This window comes from Entelurus aequoreus, linkage group LG11, assembly GCF_033978785.1.
Source record: "Entelurus aequoreus isolate RoL-2023_Sb linkage group LG11, RoL_Eaeq_v1.1, whole genome shotgun sequence".
Taxonomy (NCBI): Eukaryota; Metazoa; Chordata; class Actinopteri; order Syngnathiformes; family Syngnathidae; genus Entelurus; species Entelurus aequoreus.
The window spans coordinates 33,865,839-33,887,614 of NC_084741.1; the positions used below are offsets into that span (position 1 = coordinate 33,865,839).

Consider the following 21,776-nt stretch of genomic DNA (forward strand, 5'->3'; position numbering starts at 1 on the left):
TATACCTCAGCTAACTAAACTATGGAAATGTATAATATAATTCATATAGCAAAACGGTCTCACTGCACAGCAGGCCAGCAGTTAGCCGAGTCATTGCGCAATCCATGGTGAGGCTCAACTCAGTGATGTGCCTCAACTGGCTGCTGATCACCGCAAGTCTCTTCTCAGTATTTGAACGGCAAATTTGAAAATTCAGCGATTTAGAATAAAAATAATTTAAAACTGGTGAAGTTAAATGGAAAATAACTTTATAGTATAATCACTGGATACATATAACAATTTAATAAAAAATTTTTCTTTTTACATTTTTTTTCTTTCCATGTTGGCACGTGAGGCCCCACCTCACCTGCCTCCCCTGACTGCACGTCACTGGCAGGCTTGGTGCGTAGGAATCACCTGTTGCGATAAATCCATATTTCAAGTATGGCTCCTGGTATTGTCTATTAAAAGTTTTCATTTTGTTAGAAGTCGTAGGCTGTTCTTCTCTCTCTTTGATGTGCGTTTTCCCCTTCACAAAGAAACTTTCGAAAGACGTCTGTTTTTTAGTAATTTTGCTAGCTGGGTTAAATTTTGGCGCTCAAATGACGAAGATATAACCGAGAGAATCCGGTCATTTTTCAAAATAAAAAATAGTTTTCAAAATAAAACATCGTTCGGGCTCAGATAATCAATAAAAAGGAAATAACTTATTATTTCTTGTGCGGCCCGGTACCAATCTATCCACGTTCCGGTACCGGGCCGCGGCCCGGGGGTTGGGGACTACTGATCTAAACAAGCCGTCTCAGTGGCCTTGTGGTTAGAGTGTCCACCCTGAAATCGGTAGGTCGTGAGTTCAAACCCTGGCCGAGTCATACTAAAGACTATAAAAATGTGACTCATTACCTCCCTGCTTGGCACTCAGCATCAAGTGTTGGAATTGGGGGTTAAATCACCAAAATGATTCCCGAGCTGCTGCTGCTCACTGCTCCCCTCACCTCCCAGGGGGTGGAACAAGGGGATGGGTCAAATGCAGAGGGTAATTTCACCACACCTAGTGTGTGTGTGTGACTCTCAGTGGTACTTTAACTGTATACGCAGATTCATCACACAATTTATGTTGATAAATAAAATAAATGGGTTATACTTGTATAGCGCTTTTCTACCTTCAAGGTACTCAAAGCGTATGACAGTATTTCCACATTTACCCATTCACACACACATTCACACACTGATGGCGGGAGCTGCCATGCAAGGCGCTAACCAGCAGCCATCAGATTCAAAGGGTGAAGTGTCTTGCCCAAGGACACAACGGACGTGACTAGGAAGGTAGAAGGTGGGAATTGAACCCCAGTAACCAGCAAAACTCCGATTGCTGGTACAGCCACTCTACCAACTTCGCCACGTTGACTGTATCTGCTCGTTCTGTCTCTCACACCCACTTGTGACGTGGAGAGATGCAGCCACTAATGCACACAGTGCTCAAAGTGCTACGAACGCAACACAATGTTTACTTTCAAGTTGGCAAACAACAGAGAATTTGTTATGATGCGCATTTTAAGATGATGACGATCAATGAAGCCAAGTACATCCATGCATCCATTTTCTACCCCTTGTCCCGTTCGGGGTTGAGGGGGTGCTGGAGCATATCTCATTCATGGAGCAGATAAGAAATATGATACTCTTTTTTTATTGCAATTTTCACTGATACTGAAAACATGATTCAAAAATAAATTGTCTAAAACAATATCAAAAAATAAAAAAAGAGTCTTGATCAAGATGGGTCGTTTTTGATTCATGGTCATCTTCTTTTCGAGGTAATACGGTACAAAACACACAACGAAGTAGTTCTTGTTAATGTCAACATGAACGCTGACTTGTGAGAGTCCAGCAAATGTAAACAGTTGAAGTAATGCTGACTTAGCTGGTATGCTAGTTTGGATAATTAGCTAACTTGGCTAATTATATTCACTTTCCATCAATGTTTATCTACAATCTTTCTTTGAGGCGGTATAGCTCGGTTGGTAGAGTGTCCATGCCAGCAACTTAAGGGTTCCAGGTTCGATCCCCGCTTCCACCATCCTAGTCACTGCCGTTGTGTCCTTGGGCAAGACACTTTACCCACCTGCTCCCAGTGCCACCCACACTGGTTTAAATGTAACTTAGATATTGGGTTTCACTATGTAAAAGTGCTTTGAGTCACTAGAGAAGAGCGCTATAGAGATATAATTCACTTCACTTCACTTGAATGGACTGAACTCCTGTTTGCACGTGTTTACTATTGGCCTGAGGTCATGTTCTTCTTCTTCAGGCCACACACTAGTTAAGACTAAATTCACAATTCCTCACATCAAGCCTCAATTCCACACAATCTTCAAATGATATCCACCCTTAGATCATTGATGTTAAACAATAACCTTTTTAGTCCTTTTTTTTCTACTCAGAGGCTGAAAGCTGCACTTTCACACCACCCGGGCGCCATCACCAATGGAAACATGAACTCCATGGGCCACATGATGGAGATGATGTCGTCGCGGCAAGAGCAAGGCACCCACCATCACATGCACTCGCACTCGCACTCGCACTCTCATCCGCACCAGCACATGCAAGCACCTCCCCACGCATACCAGCACCACGGCCATCATCACCACAGCCAGGGGCACGGCCAGGGCGGCCACCATCACCCGCAGGCACACAATGCCCATCACAACTCCCATAATGCCCACCTCCATTCCGGGCACCCCCACCAGACCTCGCCACACCCTGCAATGCACTCCGCTTCACAGGTAAGATTTTATCCCTCATTTGTTTGTTCCTGGAAAGATGTTGGAGTATAAATGAGATGATGATAATAAAACCGCACTGCAATGAACAGGGACAGCGCTACACAGAGGGGACTAAAGCCCAGTCAGAAATTGTTTGACCCCAGGCCCCTGTTGAGACCCCAGCATTTTAGAGCCCTACTTTGCAAACCCAACTTTTCTTACCTATCGGTACCTGCTGTGGTGTATTTGGGATCTGCATAAGTCCTAAAAATGTCAAATCAAACCGGGAGGCATTGCAGAGATATAAATTAATACTCCCTCCTCCCTAATAGCGCAGCCACACAAATAAGACCGCTCACTAAACAGGAGAGCTTCCTGACTCCCAATTGTCTCCGCAAGTCAATCTTTCTTAAACCTATCACCAGGCTGAGTCCATCTTTCTGTGGCCAATCACGCAACCGTGTCCATCTTTCAAAAACTCCTATCAAAAGCCTGTGTGTGTAAAAGCATTTATGTTGATCTTTAGTGTAAAACATATATTTATCTGATTGTGATTGTGTCTTTTGGCCATCCAATATTATTTATATTAACTTTATATTATATAAAATATTAACTTAAAAATAATGTTATAATATAATATTATATTACCGTATTTTCTGGACCATAGGGCGCACCGGACTATAAGGCGCACTGCCAATGAGCGGGTCTATTAAGGTCTTTTTTCATACAAAAGGCGCACCGTATTATAAGGCGCATTAAAGGGGTCATATTAGGATTTTTTTCTCAATTTAAAACATTTCCTTGTGGTCGACATAACATGTAATGGTGGATCCTTGGTCAAAATGTTGCATAGATGATGTTTTACAGACCATCTTCAAGTCGCTTTCTGACAGTCGCTTCAGGATTCACTGTTTTGTGGGCGGTTTTATTTACGTGACTCACTTTCGGCAGCGTCTTCTCCCCGTCATCTTTGTTGTAGCGGTGTAGCGTGCAAGGACGGGAGTGGAAGAAGTGTCAAAAGATGGAGCTAACTGTTTTAATGACATTCTGACTTTTCTTCAATCAACAACGGAGCAGCATCTCCTCATCCGTGTCTCACTAGCGCCGGAAATGTGTCCCATGAAAAACCGTCCGACTGGAACTCTCCAATAACTAAAGATCCGTGGGTGAATAATGTAAACTCACTACACAGGTAGTTTTTAGCGCTTCCATAGCGATATATAAGTTAGAACTTTTCACTACTTTATATTAGAAATGGCAACATCAGAGGTTGAATGCCCCATAACAAGAAGATAGTGAAAAAGAAGAAGCTTATCGACTACAGCATCGGCCTGGACTACAGTGCGCAAATTTTCAGGACATATGCAGATCTCAAATACACATCAGCAGGTAGCAGAAGGTAAGAAAAGTTGGTTTTGCATAATATTGTGAAACAAAACGCCAGATAATATGTCTGCTAATGGGTGCCATTTTGCAGTCGTTATACACACACCATAGTAATACTAGTATTTCTGACTACGGTAGCCGTAATGTGCCGACAATCCATCAAGGGGTGCGACTTCAAAGTCATACTAAAATATTTTGACATATTTTTGAGCGCTGTGTGTATTGTTCTTTATTTTCAACGGAACATTTAAAGTATTGGTGTTGGTTACTTGAGTCATATTGCAGTCTACACGTATCTTTTATGTGTGACTACCATCTACTGGTCACACTTATCATTACACCATGTACCAAATAAAAGTGCTTCGAGGTCAGTAAGCACAACCAGAATTATTCCGCACATTAGGCACACCAGGTTATAAGGCGCACTGTCGATTTTTGAGAAAATGAAAGGATTTTAAGTGTGCCTTATAGCCCGAACAATATGGTAATATTATGTTATTAACTACTATATATTACTATATATAATAGTATATAATAGAATAATAACTTTTTTGTCCCACCCCTAAGCGCACAGGGCCGAGCCCATCTTTCCTAAGCCTATATGAATATATGAGGTCGGGTCGCGGAGGCAGCAGCCTCAGCAGAGAAGCCCAGACTTCCCTCTCCCCAGCTACTTTGTCCAGCTCCTGGGGTTCGGGGGGCATCCTGACCAGATGCCCAAACCACCTCATCTGGCTCCTCTCAATGTGGAGGAGCAGCGTCTTTACTCTTCTAATGTTATTTACTACTTCTGCTTTGGTATGGTGCAGACTAACAGTCATACATACGCTCAAACTCTTGAACTTAGACTGGGGCAACAGTTCATCTTTCAGCAGGACAACGACCCAAAGCAGAGAGGTGCTGCAAAGAGGAATGGCCGAAACTTCCCTAAGATAGGTGTGCCAAACTTGTGGCATCATATTCAAAAAGACTTGAGGCTGTAATTTCTGCCAAAGGTGCATCAACAAAGTATTGATCAGAGGCCGTTAATACTTATGTCCATGTGATTTTTTTATTTTTAACCACTTTTGCAAAAATGTGTTAAAAAAAAACACAATTACACATTGTTATTATTATATTATTGTGTATACAATTTTGAAGACAAAAATTAATAGATTCCATTTTGGAATAAGGCTGTAATATAACAAATTGAAAAAAAAAAAAAAGAAAAAAAAAAGTGAAGTTTTGTGAATACTTTCCAGCAGGGACGTGCACATGATTATAGAGGGGCAGGGGCTCAAAGTCAGAAAAGGGCAGGCATTTTTTTTGTGGTCCTTTACACAATATGGAAATTAATGTAAAATTAAATTTACTAATAGGAAGCTAACTACTTAGCTGTGTGTCCTTTGTAGGTAAAAGTGATTGCCATTTATTTTGTGTCAACAAATTATGGTCATAATGAGTTAATTCACATTATCATAGGCTTGGAAGACATGAAAAGCAACAAAACACTGGTTTATTATTAGGCTATTTATTATTAAAGATAAGCACTTTAATATTGAACAGTGCAACATGAACTTTGAAAAAAAATACAAAAATAAATACCCAAATGGAAAAAACTTCAATGTGAAAATCTGTCCTTCTTCCCTTAACTTGATGAAAACACCATCAAGTTGTAACTTATGGTCTTTCCCACTTAATGCTCAGACTAAACAACTGAAACGCAATACAGGGTCAAAAATATGGACCAGGGGCCAGTAGGGCTGTATCCTTTCTTTTTTTGGCATTGTGCTGCAGGCATAATCAACATGAATCAAGTTTAAATACAGATGGTAATATTCCTAACAGAACCTACATCTCATATCCCCAGAATGCTGAAATTATTATTATTATCATTATTAATAATAATAATAATTATTATTATTATTATTGTTATTATTATCATTATTATCATTATTATCATTATTATTATTTTGTTAACCCACACAGTAGTAGCAAAGTCACAATAAACTTTATATCTAAAACTCTACTGTGAGAAAAATGTGATCCGTCGTAAACACAGTGCATTTTATTTTGAAAATTAACCCGGTGTTTTATTTTGTATTTTGTTCACTACTTCCTGTCCCGCACGATCCGCTCTGCTCTGTGCGGACTTGATGTGCCGTGCTCAATTGATGCGCCGTGCTCCGACGTCCGGCAAAAACAGAAGCTGACACATTGAATAATAGAATAATACAGCGTTTTTCTGAAATATTACCCATATTAGATGCTGAATAAGTGGACGGCGACTAGACCATAACTCACAGGTTCAAGTTGCTCCACTGTCACGTCTCCTCAGGGGCGCAGTTGGCTCTCTCCCCTCTCCCTTACTCACTCACTCGCCCGGTATTACAAGAAAACGTGGAGTTTTTACCGCTGTTTTTTTTTACATCTCTGACAGGAATTTATTAATGTTGTTTAAAGGGAGAAAAAAAACAAAAACACACACACACACACACACACAGGCAGAGGGCACTTTTTAAGACGAGGCAAAAAAGGGCAGGGGCTCGAGCACCCATAGGGCCCTATGTGTGCACGTGCCTGCTTTCCAGATGCACTGAATGGACAATTTAGATTCTTAACAGTAACATAACACAGTGCTTCTCCATTATATTCTGTTACGCCCCCACCTTAGAAGAAGAAAATATTCCATGCACGCGCCCCCCATGACTACAAATGGTATCATATGTCTATAAAATTGTTATAAGTACACCTCTGTGTAACATTGTATCCTTATTAACATTAAAGAAAACAAAGAAAAGAAAAAAGAAATAAATATAGATCAACTTACAGCAAATAATAACTTTATTAATATTGTTTTTAGTCTGTAACAGAAATTTTTTAAAGTGCATCAGTTTGCCTAAAATTGTAAAAATTATATATCATAATTTAAACTATACAACTATTTTCACTGACTGAATCATTTGTTACTGAACATTTTTTAATAAACTCAATAAATAAATTTAAAATGATCAGCAACATTAACTTAGGAGCACAGTATATAAAACACTTTAATTTACAAAACAAAAATAAATAAATAAAATTCTCTCTATTTTTAAATCAAAATGAGGAAGTCAGTAGTGGCGTTTGAAACATGATACTGCATGATACTGATAAAGCATGGTCACATGTGCCAGCCCTGGTGTGGCTCCGAAATGACAACACAGGCACGGCTTCTTAAAGACGGGCTCTTTACTTGGGTTTATGCTGTGAAAACTACAGGACAAGACATGAAATACAATGCTTTAGACATAGTTCAGTCACAGGCAAATAAAGTGCTAAACAAAATAGCTACCTCGTGGCCGCCTGCCACTTCGGAGGTTCTTGGGCAGCAAATAATTCAGTCTTGTGCATACTAAATGAGCGTACAATAATTAAACCAATGTACTTTACAAATATACAGAACAATTCGACACAATATGACAAAATACCTTGTTCAGCTAGCTAAATGTTCTTGCTGCTGCTGATGGCTCGCTCAATCTTTTGCATGCAGGTCTCGCAGCCTCTTATATTAAACCAAAACCTCGCGAGAATAGTGGTGTAACAAAGGAAATAAATTGCCCTTTTATAGTAAACAAAATGTGTTTTATTTACAAAAAATGTAACATGAATTCACAACCATAATAATTTTCAACAAAAAATATTAACCCTTAAAACAAAAATATTAAGTCTAAGTTTCAACGACACTTACACCTGTTATTGCACCCTCTATGCATGCATGAAGACAACATTCTCTTGTTTATTTTACAACCTAATTCTCTTAGTTTTTCTTTTTCTTTTAGCGTGGCCCTAGTACTTATTCATTGTTGTTTCTTGACACCTGCTACATGCATACAGCATATACTGAAACATCTAATTGTAAAGCAACATTCTAGTCTACATTACTTTGTGGTGTACTATTGTTTGTTGCATGTATTAGTCCACATTTGCCACAATGAGCATAATTTGTCTGTGCTCTGGCTTTATATAAAAGTGTTGTTGCCTTAATGCCATGTTTGGTTCTCATTTTTGTAGGATAGTCAGTTAAAGTTGAGTCAGCTTCGTTTTAATGATTCTAAAGGCTTGTCCTGTGGAAACTATGCCCCACGCCCAACTATATTGCTAGGCTGGCCCAGGTGCAAAAAGACTGTGGTCCTCATGGTGATTTGAGGCACTTTGGTTTACGGCTTATAAATGCAAATAGAGTGGAACACGTACGTTTAAGTCGACAACCAGTCTAAGTCGACCAAGCCCTCAAGTCCTGGTCCACCGTGTGCTTCTTATAACTATTACTATTACACTGGCCCGCTTTTGTCAACATAAAATTTGAGCCCTAAATCGGTTCATTTATGTCAGCATGTATTATGATATTGTTAACTTCCTCATTATTGTTTGTAGGGATGTGAATCTTACAACAACTCACTATTGTCGATTCAATTCAGAAGTGATTCTAGATTTAATACAATTCTCAATTCAAACTGATTCTCGCAATATATTATTTGGTATAAAAATTGTAATAAAATATTTTGTAAACAGGTTACAGGTTTCAAAAGTTCCTCTTGGATGCTGACAAATTCTATATACGCACAGCGATCACACATTTAATCACACAAATGTGGGGGAAAGCAAGTCTACAAATAAAATGCTTTATTATTGTCAAATTGTCCAAATGTGAGGCTATTCAACTGGAAGACCAGGGGCCAAATCCGATCCGGGTACGATACCATACCGGCCCCCAAGTTCTGTTCAAAACTTGGGAACATTTTTGCAGCAAATTCCTAAAAACACTAGATTGCTCCTGTCGTATAGAGGAACTTGGACCACTGTAAACACATTTGCTAGCAAAAAATAATTCCAGGGTACAAACTTGTAATTTATATAACAGAGGCGTTCCTCAATGCACCCCTTAAGTCCTCTCCTTTTTGGCAATTTGTTTCGTGATGTGAATTTTATAACGTGATGTGAATTTTATAACCAAGTAGTAACTGTAGCTTGTTTGAATAATGAGCAGTCAGTAGTCATTTGTTCAACTTCTTTAGTTATACGAGTGGTGTTCCTCAAGGTTCTATTTTAGGTCCTCTCTTTTTCATCATTTGGGCTATTCAACTGTTTGCCGGCAAGTTCAGTTCAAGTAACCTGTGAGAGACTCACATTTTTGCAGAAGGTCCTTAAAAACACCAGAACAAACTCCGACATAACAAATAGACCATAATCAAATGTCGACTGTAGAGGATGCTTGTTTTACGGAATATACCAAATTAGAATAATAGTGAAGGGAGAAGTCAAGCTTCCTGGAAATGTGCCCCCCAAAACAATTTAGCTGACTATCCTTGTCCTAATGTCTCCATCCAAAGTCACAAGTAAATGTCCAAGCAATAATTATGTCCGATTCCTTTGACAACTGCTTATGTCAACATGAGCCCATCTGAACAATGTCAACTTAAAGGGGTCATATTATTTACATTTTTTCTACATTTAAAACACTTCTTTGTGGTCTACATCAGGCATTCTGAACCTTTTTGACTTCGGGGCCTGACCTTTTCAACACAAAGGGGCCAGTGGCCAACTGTAATATTAGTACTAGTATGATTGTAATCATATTCAATAATTAAATCGAACCTACTTACAGTTAAACAGGGTAAACCTTGTCAAATGTTATGAAATCATGTGTTAATCACAAAGATTATCATCAAGGCTTAGTTCAGGCTGATTACAAAAATTAAAAATAATCATATAAGTATATTGCAAAAGAAGGGACTCATAATACTTGGTTAAAAACAAACTTACATACAATTACACAGTACTAAAATAAATAAATTTGAACCACATTCATAATAAATTTTATATATATACATATATATATATATAAACTGTCAATAAAATTAAAGTGCAAATTAAAATACAGCGTCACTTTAGTCATAATTTTTGCGATTAAGAAACTTCTTTATTACTTTAGCTCCAGCTTTCTTCTGTTTGTTTGATATTGTCATTACTGCCACAAGTGGTGGAAGAGTGTATTACAACTTAGTACTGTTAAGGCCCATACAGACCACAGCTGAGAAACAGATATTTTTAGCGGCCCAACAAAGTTGTGGCCCTACTGAGAAACAGATATTTTTAGTGGCGTTACGAAACACTTGGTCCACATAACATGTAATGGTGGTGCAAAATGTTGTATAGATTATGTTTTACAGACCATCTTAAAGCCGCTTTCTGACGTCTCTTCAGGATGCGCCGTTTTTTGCGTGGTCTTATTTACGTGCCTCCACATCAACTGCGCCTTCTCCCCGTCAGCCATGTTGTAGTTTTTTAGCGTTTACTCATAGAGTCTACTGACAGTTGTAATTTCGAACTATAAGCTGTTTTTTATTAGAAATGGCAACAGTGAAGAATTTTAGCATGCATATGCATGTACAAGCCAGTCTGCTCCACAAAAGGAGCTTAACGACTACAGCGTCGGAATAAAATGGTGGACTCACGCAAAGCTCTTCGGATAAATGTTTAACATATATGGAGATATCCGCCGACGTCACTGGGAAAAGCTAAAGTCATAAAGAAGTTTCCTAATTGCAAAAATTATGACTAAAGTGACGCTGTATTTTAATTTTCACTTTAATTTTATTGACAGTTTATTTATATATATATATGTATATATATATATATATATATATATATATATATATATATATATATATATATATATATATATATATATATATATATATATATATATACATATAAACTGTCAATATATATATATATGTACATATATATATATTGACAGTTTATATATATATATATATATATATATATATATATATATATATATATATATATAAATAAACTGTCAATAAAATTAAAGTATAAACTGTCAATATATATATATATGTACATATATATATATATTGACAGTTATATATATATATATATATATATATATATATATATATATATATATATATATATATATATATATATATATATAAATAAACTGTCAATAAAATTAAAGTGCAAATTAAAATACAGCGTCACTTTAGTCATAATTTTTGCGATTAAGAAACTTCTTTATGACCTTAGCTCCAGCTTTCTTCTGTTTGTTTGATATTGTCATTACTTCCACAAGTGGTGGAGCGTATTACAACTTAGTACTGTTAAGGCTCATTAAGGAGATGTCCGATAATATTGACCTGCCGATATTATCGGCCGATAAATGCTTTAAAATGTAATATCGGAAATTATCAGTATCGTTTTTTTTCATTATCGGTATCGTTTTTTTAAATGATCATTTTATTTTTATTTTTATTAAATCAACATAAAAAACAGAAGATACACTTACAATTAGTACACCAACCCAAAAAAGCTCCCTCCCCCAAAATCAACATAAAAAACAGAAGATACACTTACAATTAGTACACCAACCCAAAAAAGCTCCCTCCCCCATTTACACTCATTCACACAAAAGGGTTGTTTCTTTCTGTTATTAATATTCTGGTTCCTACATTATATAACAATATATATCAATACAGTCTGCAAGGGATACAGTCCGTAAGCACACATGATTGTGCGTGCTGCTGGTCCACTAATAGTACTAACCTGTAACAGTTAACTTTACTCATTTTCATTAATTACTAGTTTCTATGTAACTGTTTTTATATTGTTTTACTTTCTTTTTTATTCAAGAAAATGTTTTTAATTTATTTATCTTATTTTATTTTATTCATTTAAAAAAAAGGTCCTTATCTTCACCATACCTGGTTGTCCAAATTAGGCATAATAATGTGTTAATTCCACAACTGTATATATAGCGGTATCGGTTGATATCGGTATCGATTTTAATTTTAGCATGCATGTGCATGTACGAGCCAGTCTGCTCCACAAAAGGAGCTTAACGACTACAGCGTCGGAATAAAATGGTGGACTCACGCAAAGCTCTTCGGGTAAATGTTGAACATATATGGAGATATCCGCCGACGTCACTGGGAAAAACGTCAACAATTGTGCAAATTCCTAACAGCTTGTGTGGAGGAAGTATGAAGGAAGCCAAGATTATTTCATAAATATCTCTGCCATATCGCCATGGTTAGATTTCAAATTATCAGGATTTATGCAGTTCCCAAATAAACAAAAAACAGGTGCCGATAGGTAGAAAACAAGTTGGTTTTGCATAATAGGTCCCCTTTAAACGGGTTCCACTGTTAATTTGGTTTGACTTCAAAGAAAAGTATTGCTGACAGCGTTCAAAATAACTCTTTGTCCTTGCATTTCCTGATGCCCTTTGCTGTGATAGGCCTATTGGATAATGGACCCGCACAAGTCTTTGTATGCTCCAAACGTACCATTAATGCATTGAAACAACACTGTACGTATGCTCGGCATCCATTAAAGCCGCTTGTGTTTTCCGTGCTTCTCATAAAATGGTAATGGTCCAAACGGCAAACACTTGACCTTGCCAAGTCTATGTCAAGATGTGTCAGGGCATATATAAAGTTGTGTCTGGGTGTAAGTGAGTGGTGGAAAAGGGGCCGACACCTCCTTAACTAGGTGGGCAGGTTGGTGAATCAGCCCAGTCACTCACTCATTCAAGCAGATGTTGTTTTGAGGCCACTTGGCACTCTTGAAATAGCTGTAGGTGGTAAATGTATGGAGCCTTGTTTGGAGAGCAGTCAGGTGCATGGATGGTTTCCAGGTGTGTCCCAGTGATTATGTCTGTGGTTGGACGTTGGCAGACATAAACTCCCTCTTCAGAAAGCTCATTTATGATGCACCTCACAGAACCCCTCCGCCTCCTTCTGCCTTTCAGATGTCTCCCGCCACACAGCAGATGCAGCCCACGCAGACGCTGCAGTCTCCGCCCCCTAGCGGCGGCCGACGCAGGAGGGTAGCGGACGAGGACCCGGACGAACGTCGGCGGAAGTTTCTGGAACGGAACCGAGCGGCGGCGACGCGATGCAGGCAGAAGAGGAAAGTGTGGGTGATGTCGTTAGAGAAGAAAGCAGAAGAACTCACACAGACCAACATGCAGCTTCAGGTATGGACATATTTGGTGTACACCAGTGACATGCGGTGAGGTTCATGGCTGGTGAGGCACTGACTTCATCCCAGTCAGATTTACAAACATATGAACCCTAAAGAGTACCTTATTCACCATTTGATTGGCAGCAGTTAACGGGTTATGTTTAAAAGCTCATACCAGCATTCTTTACACATACAAACTGTAGCACACAAAAAAGCACATTCAATTAAAAAAACGTTATTATGGTCTTACCTTTACTTATAAATGAAGTCCATGTGCCGCTCCTTCCGAATAAAAGCATTGATAACTTGTTTATAGAAGTCTTCCTTATCTTTCTTCAGTTTTAAAAGTCTCTCTGTCTCGATGGAGATCTTCCTTTAATTATTACCTCCTGCTTTGATTAAAAGTCCAGTTTAGAAAACTGTTTTATTTTAGATATGTAATCCTCCATGTTAAAAGTCCAGGCAAGAGGAAAAAATAAACGATCGCTGCCGCTGCACTTGACTTGCTAACTGTTGCTGCTTGTTGTCACTTATTCTGCAGCCGAGTAGTCGCAAGAATGATCCCTGGGATCACTAGCGCCCTGTACCACCATGAGGCGGGATTACTGCAAGCCTCACCCAGTGCGTCTTCGCAGCAGTTTTATGATTGCTCAGCACAAGAAATATGTTACACACATACAGTTGTTGACAAAATACACTGTACATTATATACCTCAGCTAACTAAACTATGGAAATGTATAATATAATTCCTATAGCAATACGGTCTCACTGCATAGCAGGCCAGCAGTTAGCCGAGTCATTGCACAATCCATGGTGAGGCTCAACTGGCTGCTGACTCACCGCAAGTCTCTTCTCAGTATTTGAACGGCAAATGTGAAAATTCAGCGATTTTGAATAAAAATAATCTAAAACTGGTGAAGTTAAATAGAAAATAACTTTATAGTATAATCACTGGATACATATAACAATTTAATTAATTTTTTTTCTATTTACATTTTTTTTCTTTCCATGATGGCAGGTGAGGCCCCACCTCACCTGCCTCCCCTGACTTCACATCACTGGTGTACACAATAATGCCTCATGCTTGTATAGACAGTACAGACCACATTTCGCCAAAATTGGCTCCTGCTCACCAAAAACCTAAAACAGATTTTTTTTTTTTTTACTTTCGGCCGTCAAGGGTGGGCACAGCGTGGTTTGGCTTTGGCAGGAATCAAACTCACGCTCTCTGCAATGACAGGCATATACAGTTACACCATCAGGCATACTTTATCTTATTTAAAATTTGCAGTAAATGACAATAAATGAATGTCTGAACATGTTGCAGTAGAATCACATCATTTCTCCAGGATCCATCTACAAATAAAATAAATTATTATAGTCAATTAGATATATGGCTTAATTTATTTTAGATGTATTAATAATGACTGAAAGTCTTGTAATTGTGCAAGAATTATTGTCCGGGGTTCAACTGTCAAATTTCGGAGCTATTTTTCATTCCTCTTAATCAAAGCTATAATTGGAAATGGTGTTTAAGAGACACTGTTGCAGAGCGTTGATGCCGAAAAAATCCATGTAGGACTAAAGTTAATGAGGACAATGATGTCAGTTTATGTATCACAGCATATCATAGCAATCACCCCCAGTCGGAATCAGACTCAAGAGGGGGGCAGCAATTACCTGACTCTCGCCAGATCCTTGTAGTTCGCTGAGCTCCACACAAGGATCTGGGACTTCTCAATAGGAGATGTATTTCAGAAGGCGGGGCCTTGTAAAAAAATCATTGTATGTGATTGGATAAACCACTTGTCTGTTATCTTGAATGACGTTGCTACTTCAACCACTCACATCCAAATCAACCCGTAACGCTGATGAGAGCGGCGCTGGGAAATCCAAAACAGAACAGCCGACATATTGGATAACGACAGAGCGAAAAGTTCTCTGTTCATCTAATAAAGAATTAATATTCGATAGATTCGACAAAACAGTTGCATTAGCAGAATCAATGTCACGACTCCTCGCTGTGTGCCGCCATTGTTGTTTGAATCAAACAGTCGCTTCGGCGCTATGTCACATCTATGAAATCCCGCCCGGTGGTCCTAATTGGTTCATTATTTTTTGCTATCTTGAAGGAGTTTGCATTGCCCTCGAGCCCGAATCCTTGTGTGGAGCTCAGCGAACTACAAGGATCTGGCGAGAGTCAGGTTAGGCCAGCAAGGCCAGAGACAGGAACAGACCCAACCAAGCAACCAAGAGAGCCGACTCCGTCTTAGGCTACCCACTAGCTCTTGACCAATGTCCAGTGAGTGAGTCCATGAGTGAGAACTCGTCCAGGGAGACCGAAGTGTCCAATAAATCGGTCGGTATAGCTCGGTTGGTAGAGCGGCCGTGCCAGCAACTTGAGGGTTGCAGGTTCGATCCCCGCTTCCGCCATCCTAGTCACTGCCGTTGTGTCCTTGGGCAAGACACTTTACCCACCTGCTCTCAGTGCCACCCACACTGGTTTAAATGTAACTTAGATATTGGGTTTCACTATGTAAAGCGCTTTGAGTCACAAGAGAAAAGCGCTGTATAAAATATAATTGATTGATGATTGATTGATTGAATAAATGCTCGTTCAGTCAGGGCTCTGCGAAGCTCGTCCATCCCGACACTCAAACCTACTGTAATTCTTGCCTCCACGCGGATTTTGGTGCTTCAAAGCAGTAGAAAATGGATGGATGGATGGATGGAGATAGCCAGCAGCCGGTCTCAGGCGCAAACATGGCCACTAAAGTGCCACACCTTGTTGCGCAGTCCCAAAGGGCCGCTCTAAGCCGCTGCTGCCCACTGCTCCCCAAGGGGATGGGTCAAATGCAGAGGACAAATTTCACCACATCTAGTGTGTGTGGTACTTTAATTTGAAAACATTACGAAAACAAAAGGGGTAAAACATGAGCACAGAGCTCCTGTAGACGGCATATTGGAAAAAGAAAAATGCATACAAACAGTATAACCTCAGACCCGTCTGATTTAACACCAGAGTTTAATGTTTTGTCTCTAGTGATCGAAAACAGTGGTTTACAAAGTACAAGTACAGTCGTTTGATGACAAATAAATACAGTGTACACTACCGTTCAAAAGTTTGGGGTCACCCAAACAATTTTGTGGAATAGCCTTCATTTCTAAGAACAAGAATAGACTGTCGAGTTTCAGATGAAAGTTCTCTTTTTCTGGCCATTTTGAGCGTTTAATTGACCCCACAAATGTGATGCTCGAGAGACTCAATCTGCTCAAAGGAAGGTCAGTTTTGTAGCTTCTGTAACGAGCTAAACTGTTTTCAGATGTGTGAACATGATTGCACAAGGGTTTTCTAATCATCAATTAGCCTTCTGAGCCAATGAGCAAACACATTGTACCATTAGAACACTGGGGTGATAGTTGCTGGAAATGGGCCTCTATACACCTATGTAGATATTGCACCAAAAACCAGACATTTGCAGCTAGAATAGTCATTTACCACATTAGCAATGTATAGAGTGTATTTCTTTGAAGTTAAGACTAGTTTAAGGTTATCCTTCAAAAATAAGGACATTTCAATGTGACCTCAAACTTCTGAACGGTAGTGTATTTCACTGTATTACAATATTTCACACAAAAAATGCCTCAAATATTGCAGTTTAGTTTTTTTAAACATAATCTAAAAAATTTTTAAATTCAAAAGTAAGCATATTTAAGCATACAACTGTCTAAGTAAACTAAAAAATACTAATACTACAGTAGTATTGGCCACGAGAGGAAACCAAACCAATCAGAGCCCGCTGTTCAGTACCGGGCCACTGATTGGCTTAGCCTCAGGCAGCATTACTATATTGGATCAAAAGAACGTAAATGTGATTAAAGCGTGTTATTCCATGTCTAGAGGGCTCTCATAAAGTTAAAAAAAAAACATATTTAGAAGGTAGTAAACCATTTTTTTTTGCTCTAGCTCTGAAATTTTTTTATTTATAATTAATGACTTGTATTTCATAGGAATTAATTTATCGCGGCCATGTCTGGAATAATTTCACAACACTAAACGAGGGACGACTGTATTGAGTATAAAATATTGTTAAAATTGCGTCGTGTCAGCAGAATACACAATGTTTTGTGTAAAGATGATTCACGCACAATCAGGATTTAGTATTCGTAACCTCACAAAATGTGCACAGTTCTGGTCAAAATATAATTTCAAAATTATCACTTTTTTTTCTCTCTCTAAATGATAGGCTGTGTTTTTCCGGTGAGTAATAATCTAAAAATAGATGACATCATAACATCATTTTTTTATAGCGTGCATTAGCTACTTTTTCAAAATCTTTTTCAGGCCAACAATATTTACAATGTGTTATGTACAGTGTATGGAGGGAAGGCCATAACCACTTACAGTCCTACTGCATGATACTGATAAAGCATGTTCACACGTGCCGAGGAAGGGGTACTGTTCGCTTTTTAACTGGTACTCTACCAAATCCCAGGAACTGGGAATCGATACCGGTACTCAACAGAAACACTTTTTGGTACTTTTGTGTGTCTTAATTATAATTCATTGTTTTTGATGATAAAATCTCTTCTTCTTTTTTCAACATATACAAATGAGACGATTATGATAACTGCTGTCCCGTTATATCTTGTTTTATTGTCACATTTAGTTTTATTTGCCTGATTACTCAAATCCAAATACCTTGCGCTAAACAGCATGTATAATCTATGAAATAACTATAAGTGGGCGTGTTATAAATAAATAAATGATAAATAAGTTATACTTGTATAGCGCTTTTCTACCTTCAAGGTACTCAAAGCGCTTTGACAGAATTTCCACATTCATCCATTCACACACACATTCACACACTGATGGCGGGAGCTGCCATGCAAGGCGCTAACCAGCTGCCATGCAAGGCGCTAACCAGCAGCCATCAGGAGCAAGGGTGAAGTGTCTTGCCCAAGGACACAACGGACGTGACTAGGAAGGTAGAAGGTGGGGATTGAACCCCAGTAACCAGCAACACTCCGATTGCTGGCACAGCCACTCTACCAACTTCGCCATGTCCACGCCGTGTTGCGTCCAATCTTCTAACACTACGTGTGCAATTGAAAAGTGGTGCAGACCGCCTTATTCAAATGAGGATTTTGCGTGTACTATTACGGATCATCACCACGGAGACACTCTCATTCACTACACATTCATGTTATCATGCTCCTACCTGTGGCGTTTTGCTGTTCTCAAATATGCAGGAGACATGTACTACTTTTTATGGGCATTTTAGAAGCAGTTGTGCTGCAGTGCATCTACAGTGACACCACTTTTTTTTTGCTTTTTTTCTAACGCTAAAGTTGCATGGGAGGCAGGCTGCAACACTGTGCTCAAAACGCAAAAAAATGCATACTTCAAGTGTTTATCATACTGTTTAAGATATATGTTAGTAATATATATTTGTGAGAAAATGAACGTCATTAAAAATAAAAATAAATGACACCAAAATGCATCAATTGAATTAATTTTAATCAGCCCCTTAAGTCATTCAGAAGCTATAAAATTATAAAAGGATGTTGCTGAACAATGTGTCTTATAATTTTATTTCAGACCGTCCAAATATGTTGAAATGTACACGATAGACAGAGAATTCTCCATCTATTGTGTGTCTTTGCAGTGCAAGCTTTGTGTGGAACTGTGTCAGTTTGCATTTCCTTTTCAAACGTGCTAAATAAGACACTAAATAGTGCTCCCAAAATAGTGATGAGTGTTGATAAATCACGTTGCGAAAATTATATTTGCATTTTCTCCTTGCAGTATTGTGGGTGTTTTGATTATCATCATATATTTTGCATGTTAATGAAGACAGAGATGCAAATCAATTGCACACCTTATTCTACTCACTTAACAGACACAATCCACCTCACACACGTTTAGTAGAACATCTTTAAATGTGCCATGAAGTTTGCGCATGTTTTAGTACACACAAACCTTTAGTAAATAAATATAAGTTGCAATTACTTATGCAAGTCCAAGACGTTAGATGGCAGAAGTGTATAGTTTATGGTGTGCTTTTTGTTGCGCCCTAAAACTTGTTAATACTGTAAATATGCAGCTGTTTTATTGTAACATGCATTCTAGTTGTAGTTTCCATCAGCAAATTTGGAGGTGTTGAAATCGCCATTTAAAATCCCTGATGCTAATGAGTAGAATGTCAATGGAAAAGCCAAAGTATATTAGCACCAAGCTTGCACATATTTGGAAAAGTGAAGCCTTGCTTTACTTACGTTTGGGCGTTTTTTGAGTCGTCTTCTTTGTTGGCATTGAAAATTGCAAAATTATCTTGAGGTAGTTTGGCTGATTTTGCTCTCAGTGCTGCTGGAGTGATCGCCAAGTGCCAAAATGCAGACCAGACTTAGGCAACAACCAGACATGACGTCAAGCGCAACCCATTTACCGTAACATGGCACCGATTTTACGTGAAAAGGTGCCTGGTAAGACTGGGCGGAATTCAGTTTGTGCCAAAAAAAAGTACCAGATTCGGTATCCGTCCCGACTTGTGCCCCCCCTTGGCATCGCACCACGTCCACCGAGGGGGACCCGCCCCACTATTTGCTTAACGGCAAAGTTTGTTTGATAACACAGTGACAGTTAGTGTTTTTATTTAAAATACAAACAACAAAAACAAGAGCAGACCTTTCAAGGGTCAATGGACTCATCCGTCAGGCTAAATTATGGTCCTGTTTTCTTTCATTTCAGAATGAAGTGACAATGCTAAAGAACGAGGTGACCCAGCTCAAGCAGCTCCTCCTCACACACAAGGACTGTCCAATCACCACTATGCAAAAAGAGTCCCAAGGTTACCTCAGTGAGTCACACACACACGCACACACACACACACACACACACACACACACACACACACACACACACGCCCCTACACACTTTGGTCCACAGAACAGTGTGTTGCCAGAATAAAAACTCAAGTATGATGAGATGTTGCGCTCTAGTTCCCACGTTCCCTCAGCAAGACCCCTCCTATTCCGGGAGTAGGTAGTCTCAGGCCCATCTGGGATCTTTTCTTGCACCTTCAAGGGACACTGAGTGAGAAATGCGTCATGAGGTGCACGCCTGTGTCCATGCACCCCGCTTCTTACCGATTTCTCTCAGCCATGACATCAGGACCCCGCCCTTTGATACCAGAGCCATTTTAATTAGGATCGTGAGCCTCCCCTGTGTGGCTTTGGCGAGGAAAATCAGGCTCACATCCGTCCTGGCTCAATGTTTCCTTTTATAAAGGAGGCGGACCTGTCCCAGACTGGGCGAGACGTTCATCAATGAGTCTTAGGTTGTGTACACAGGTCCAGTTTAATGTGACCGCCATCTGTCAGGTGTGTTTACAGAGCTGAGGGATTCTATTTTCCGTTTTTGATGATATCTTGGTCTGTTTTTACTAGTTGGTGTGTATTTATCCTCTCATTGGTTTCAAGCAGCCTTTTTACACAGCCTTTAGAAAAACAATACTTCCACCTATTTTTGTAGAGTTGTGGCACAGTAGCTATGTGCACATGGACACATTTAATCGGATTAAAAGCCTTACCGGAATAAAAATGCTTCATGTAAACACGGCATTCTGAATATTCTGACCCGATCACACGTTTAGATAAAAACAAAATTCCGGTCGAGACTGGTGGTTTATGCCGAAAGTCGGTTTATAGCGCATGAAAACACATCTTCCAAAATCCAGGTTAGAATTATCCATACTTTGCATGTCTTTGTCTCAGCTATACTTTAGTGGTGGAGGGGGACTAAATTTAATAGTCTCGGAATGAAGCAATTGTCTTGCTGCTGTCTCCCCCCTCAACATGTACAGAAATAGTGTTATATACTGTTGAGTTTGTTGCTTTAAAACGAGACAAGCAAAAACAAAAGTACTGCCTGGAGTGTCATGTGTCGATGTAACAAGTTGTCGTCTTAACAAGCTGTTTTATTCCCGACCTTACAGCTACTCCAAGTGCTAACTGCTAGCCTCAGACACGTACACAGAATGTCATAACATGAAGATGCGCGGCAACAAGTACATAATCACAACATAAAAGGCACAGGACAGCTCTATTTCAAAAAGAGAGGTAAAACAAAAGTGGTGAACAGAAGCAAAAAAAGGATGAATAAATACCGTGATAACGTCGGACTAGAAGAAATGCACAAAGCCATGTTTGTTTACAGTAAAAGTCACTGCTTAGTCAGCACCTGCAGTGAGCAAACTCGTCCAAAAGGTGGTGCCATAGCACAAATAATAACACACCTTTCTGCTTATGTTAGGTTCTGCACTTTGGTAAAGTATTCCGATTTAAAGTAGAACTACCTTTTTTTTTTTTTTTTTTTGCCTATCGTCCACAATCATTATGTGAACGATAGCTTATTAACGATAATTTAATCCATGCATGACGTGTTTTTATTTTTTTAAAGCATAGTAAATATTAAATAAATTCGATCAAATATCCGCTTACAATAGAGCCTATGGGAGCCATTCAATTCTGCCTATAGAGCCCCTAAAAACATCCAAACACCTCAATTAGGGTTTTATATACAAGCTGTAAGTGTTTATGTAATGTGTTTTTATAATAACATTCAATATTTATGT

At 38.9% G+C, this 21,776-nt stretch overlaps 1 protein-coding gene across 1 annotated transcript in view; it reads left to right on the forward strand.

The window, feature by feature from the left end:
* The window catches only part of creb5b (cAMP responsive element binding protein 5b), a 161,995-nt gene that overhangs the window by 132,906 nt on the left and 7,313 nt on the right, over nt 1-21,776 (forward strand). Inside the window, exons 8-10 of the mRNA XM_062063041.1 lie at nt 2,421-2,762; nt 12,925-13,152; nt 19,892-20,000. Of these exons, the coding sequence (XP_061919025.1) occupies nt 2,421-2,762; nt 12,925-13,152; nt 19,892-20,000 (679 nt within the window). The remainder of the gene's footprint in view (nt 1-2,420; nt 2,763-12,924; nt 13,153-19,891; nt 20,001-21,776) is intronic.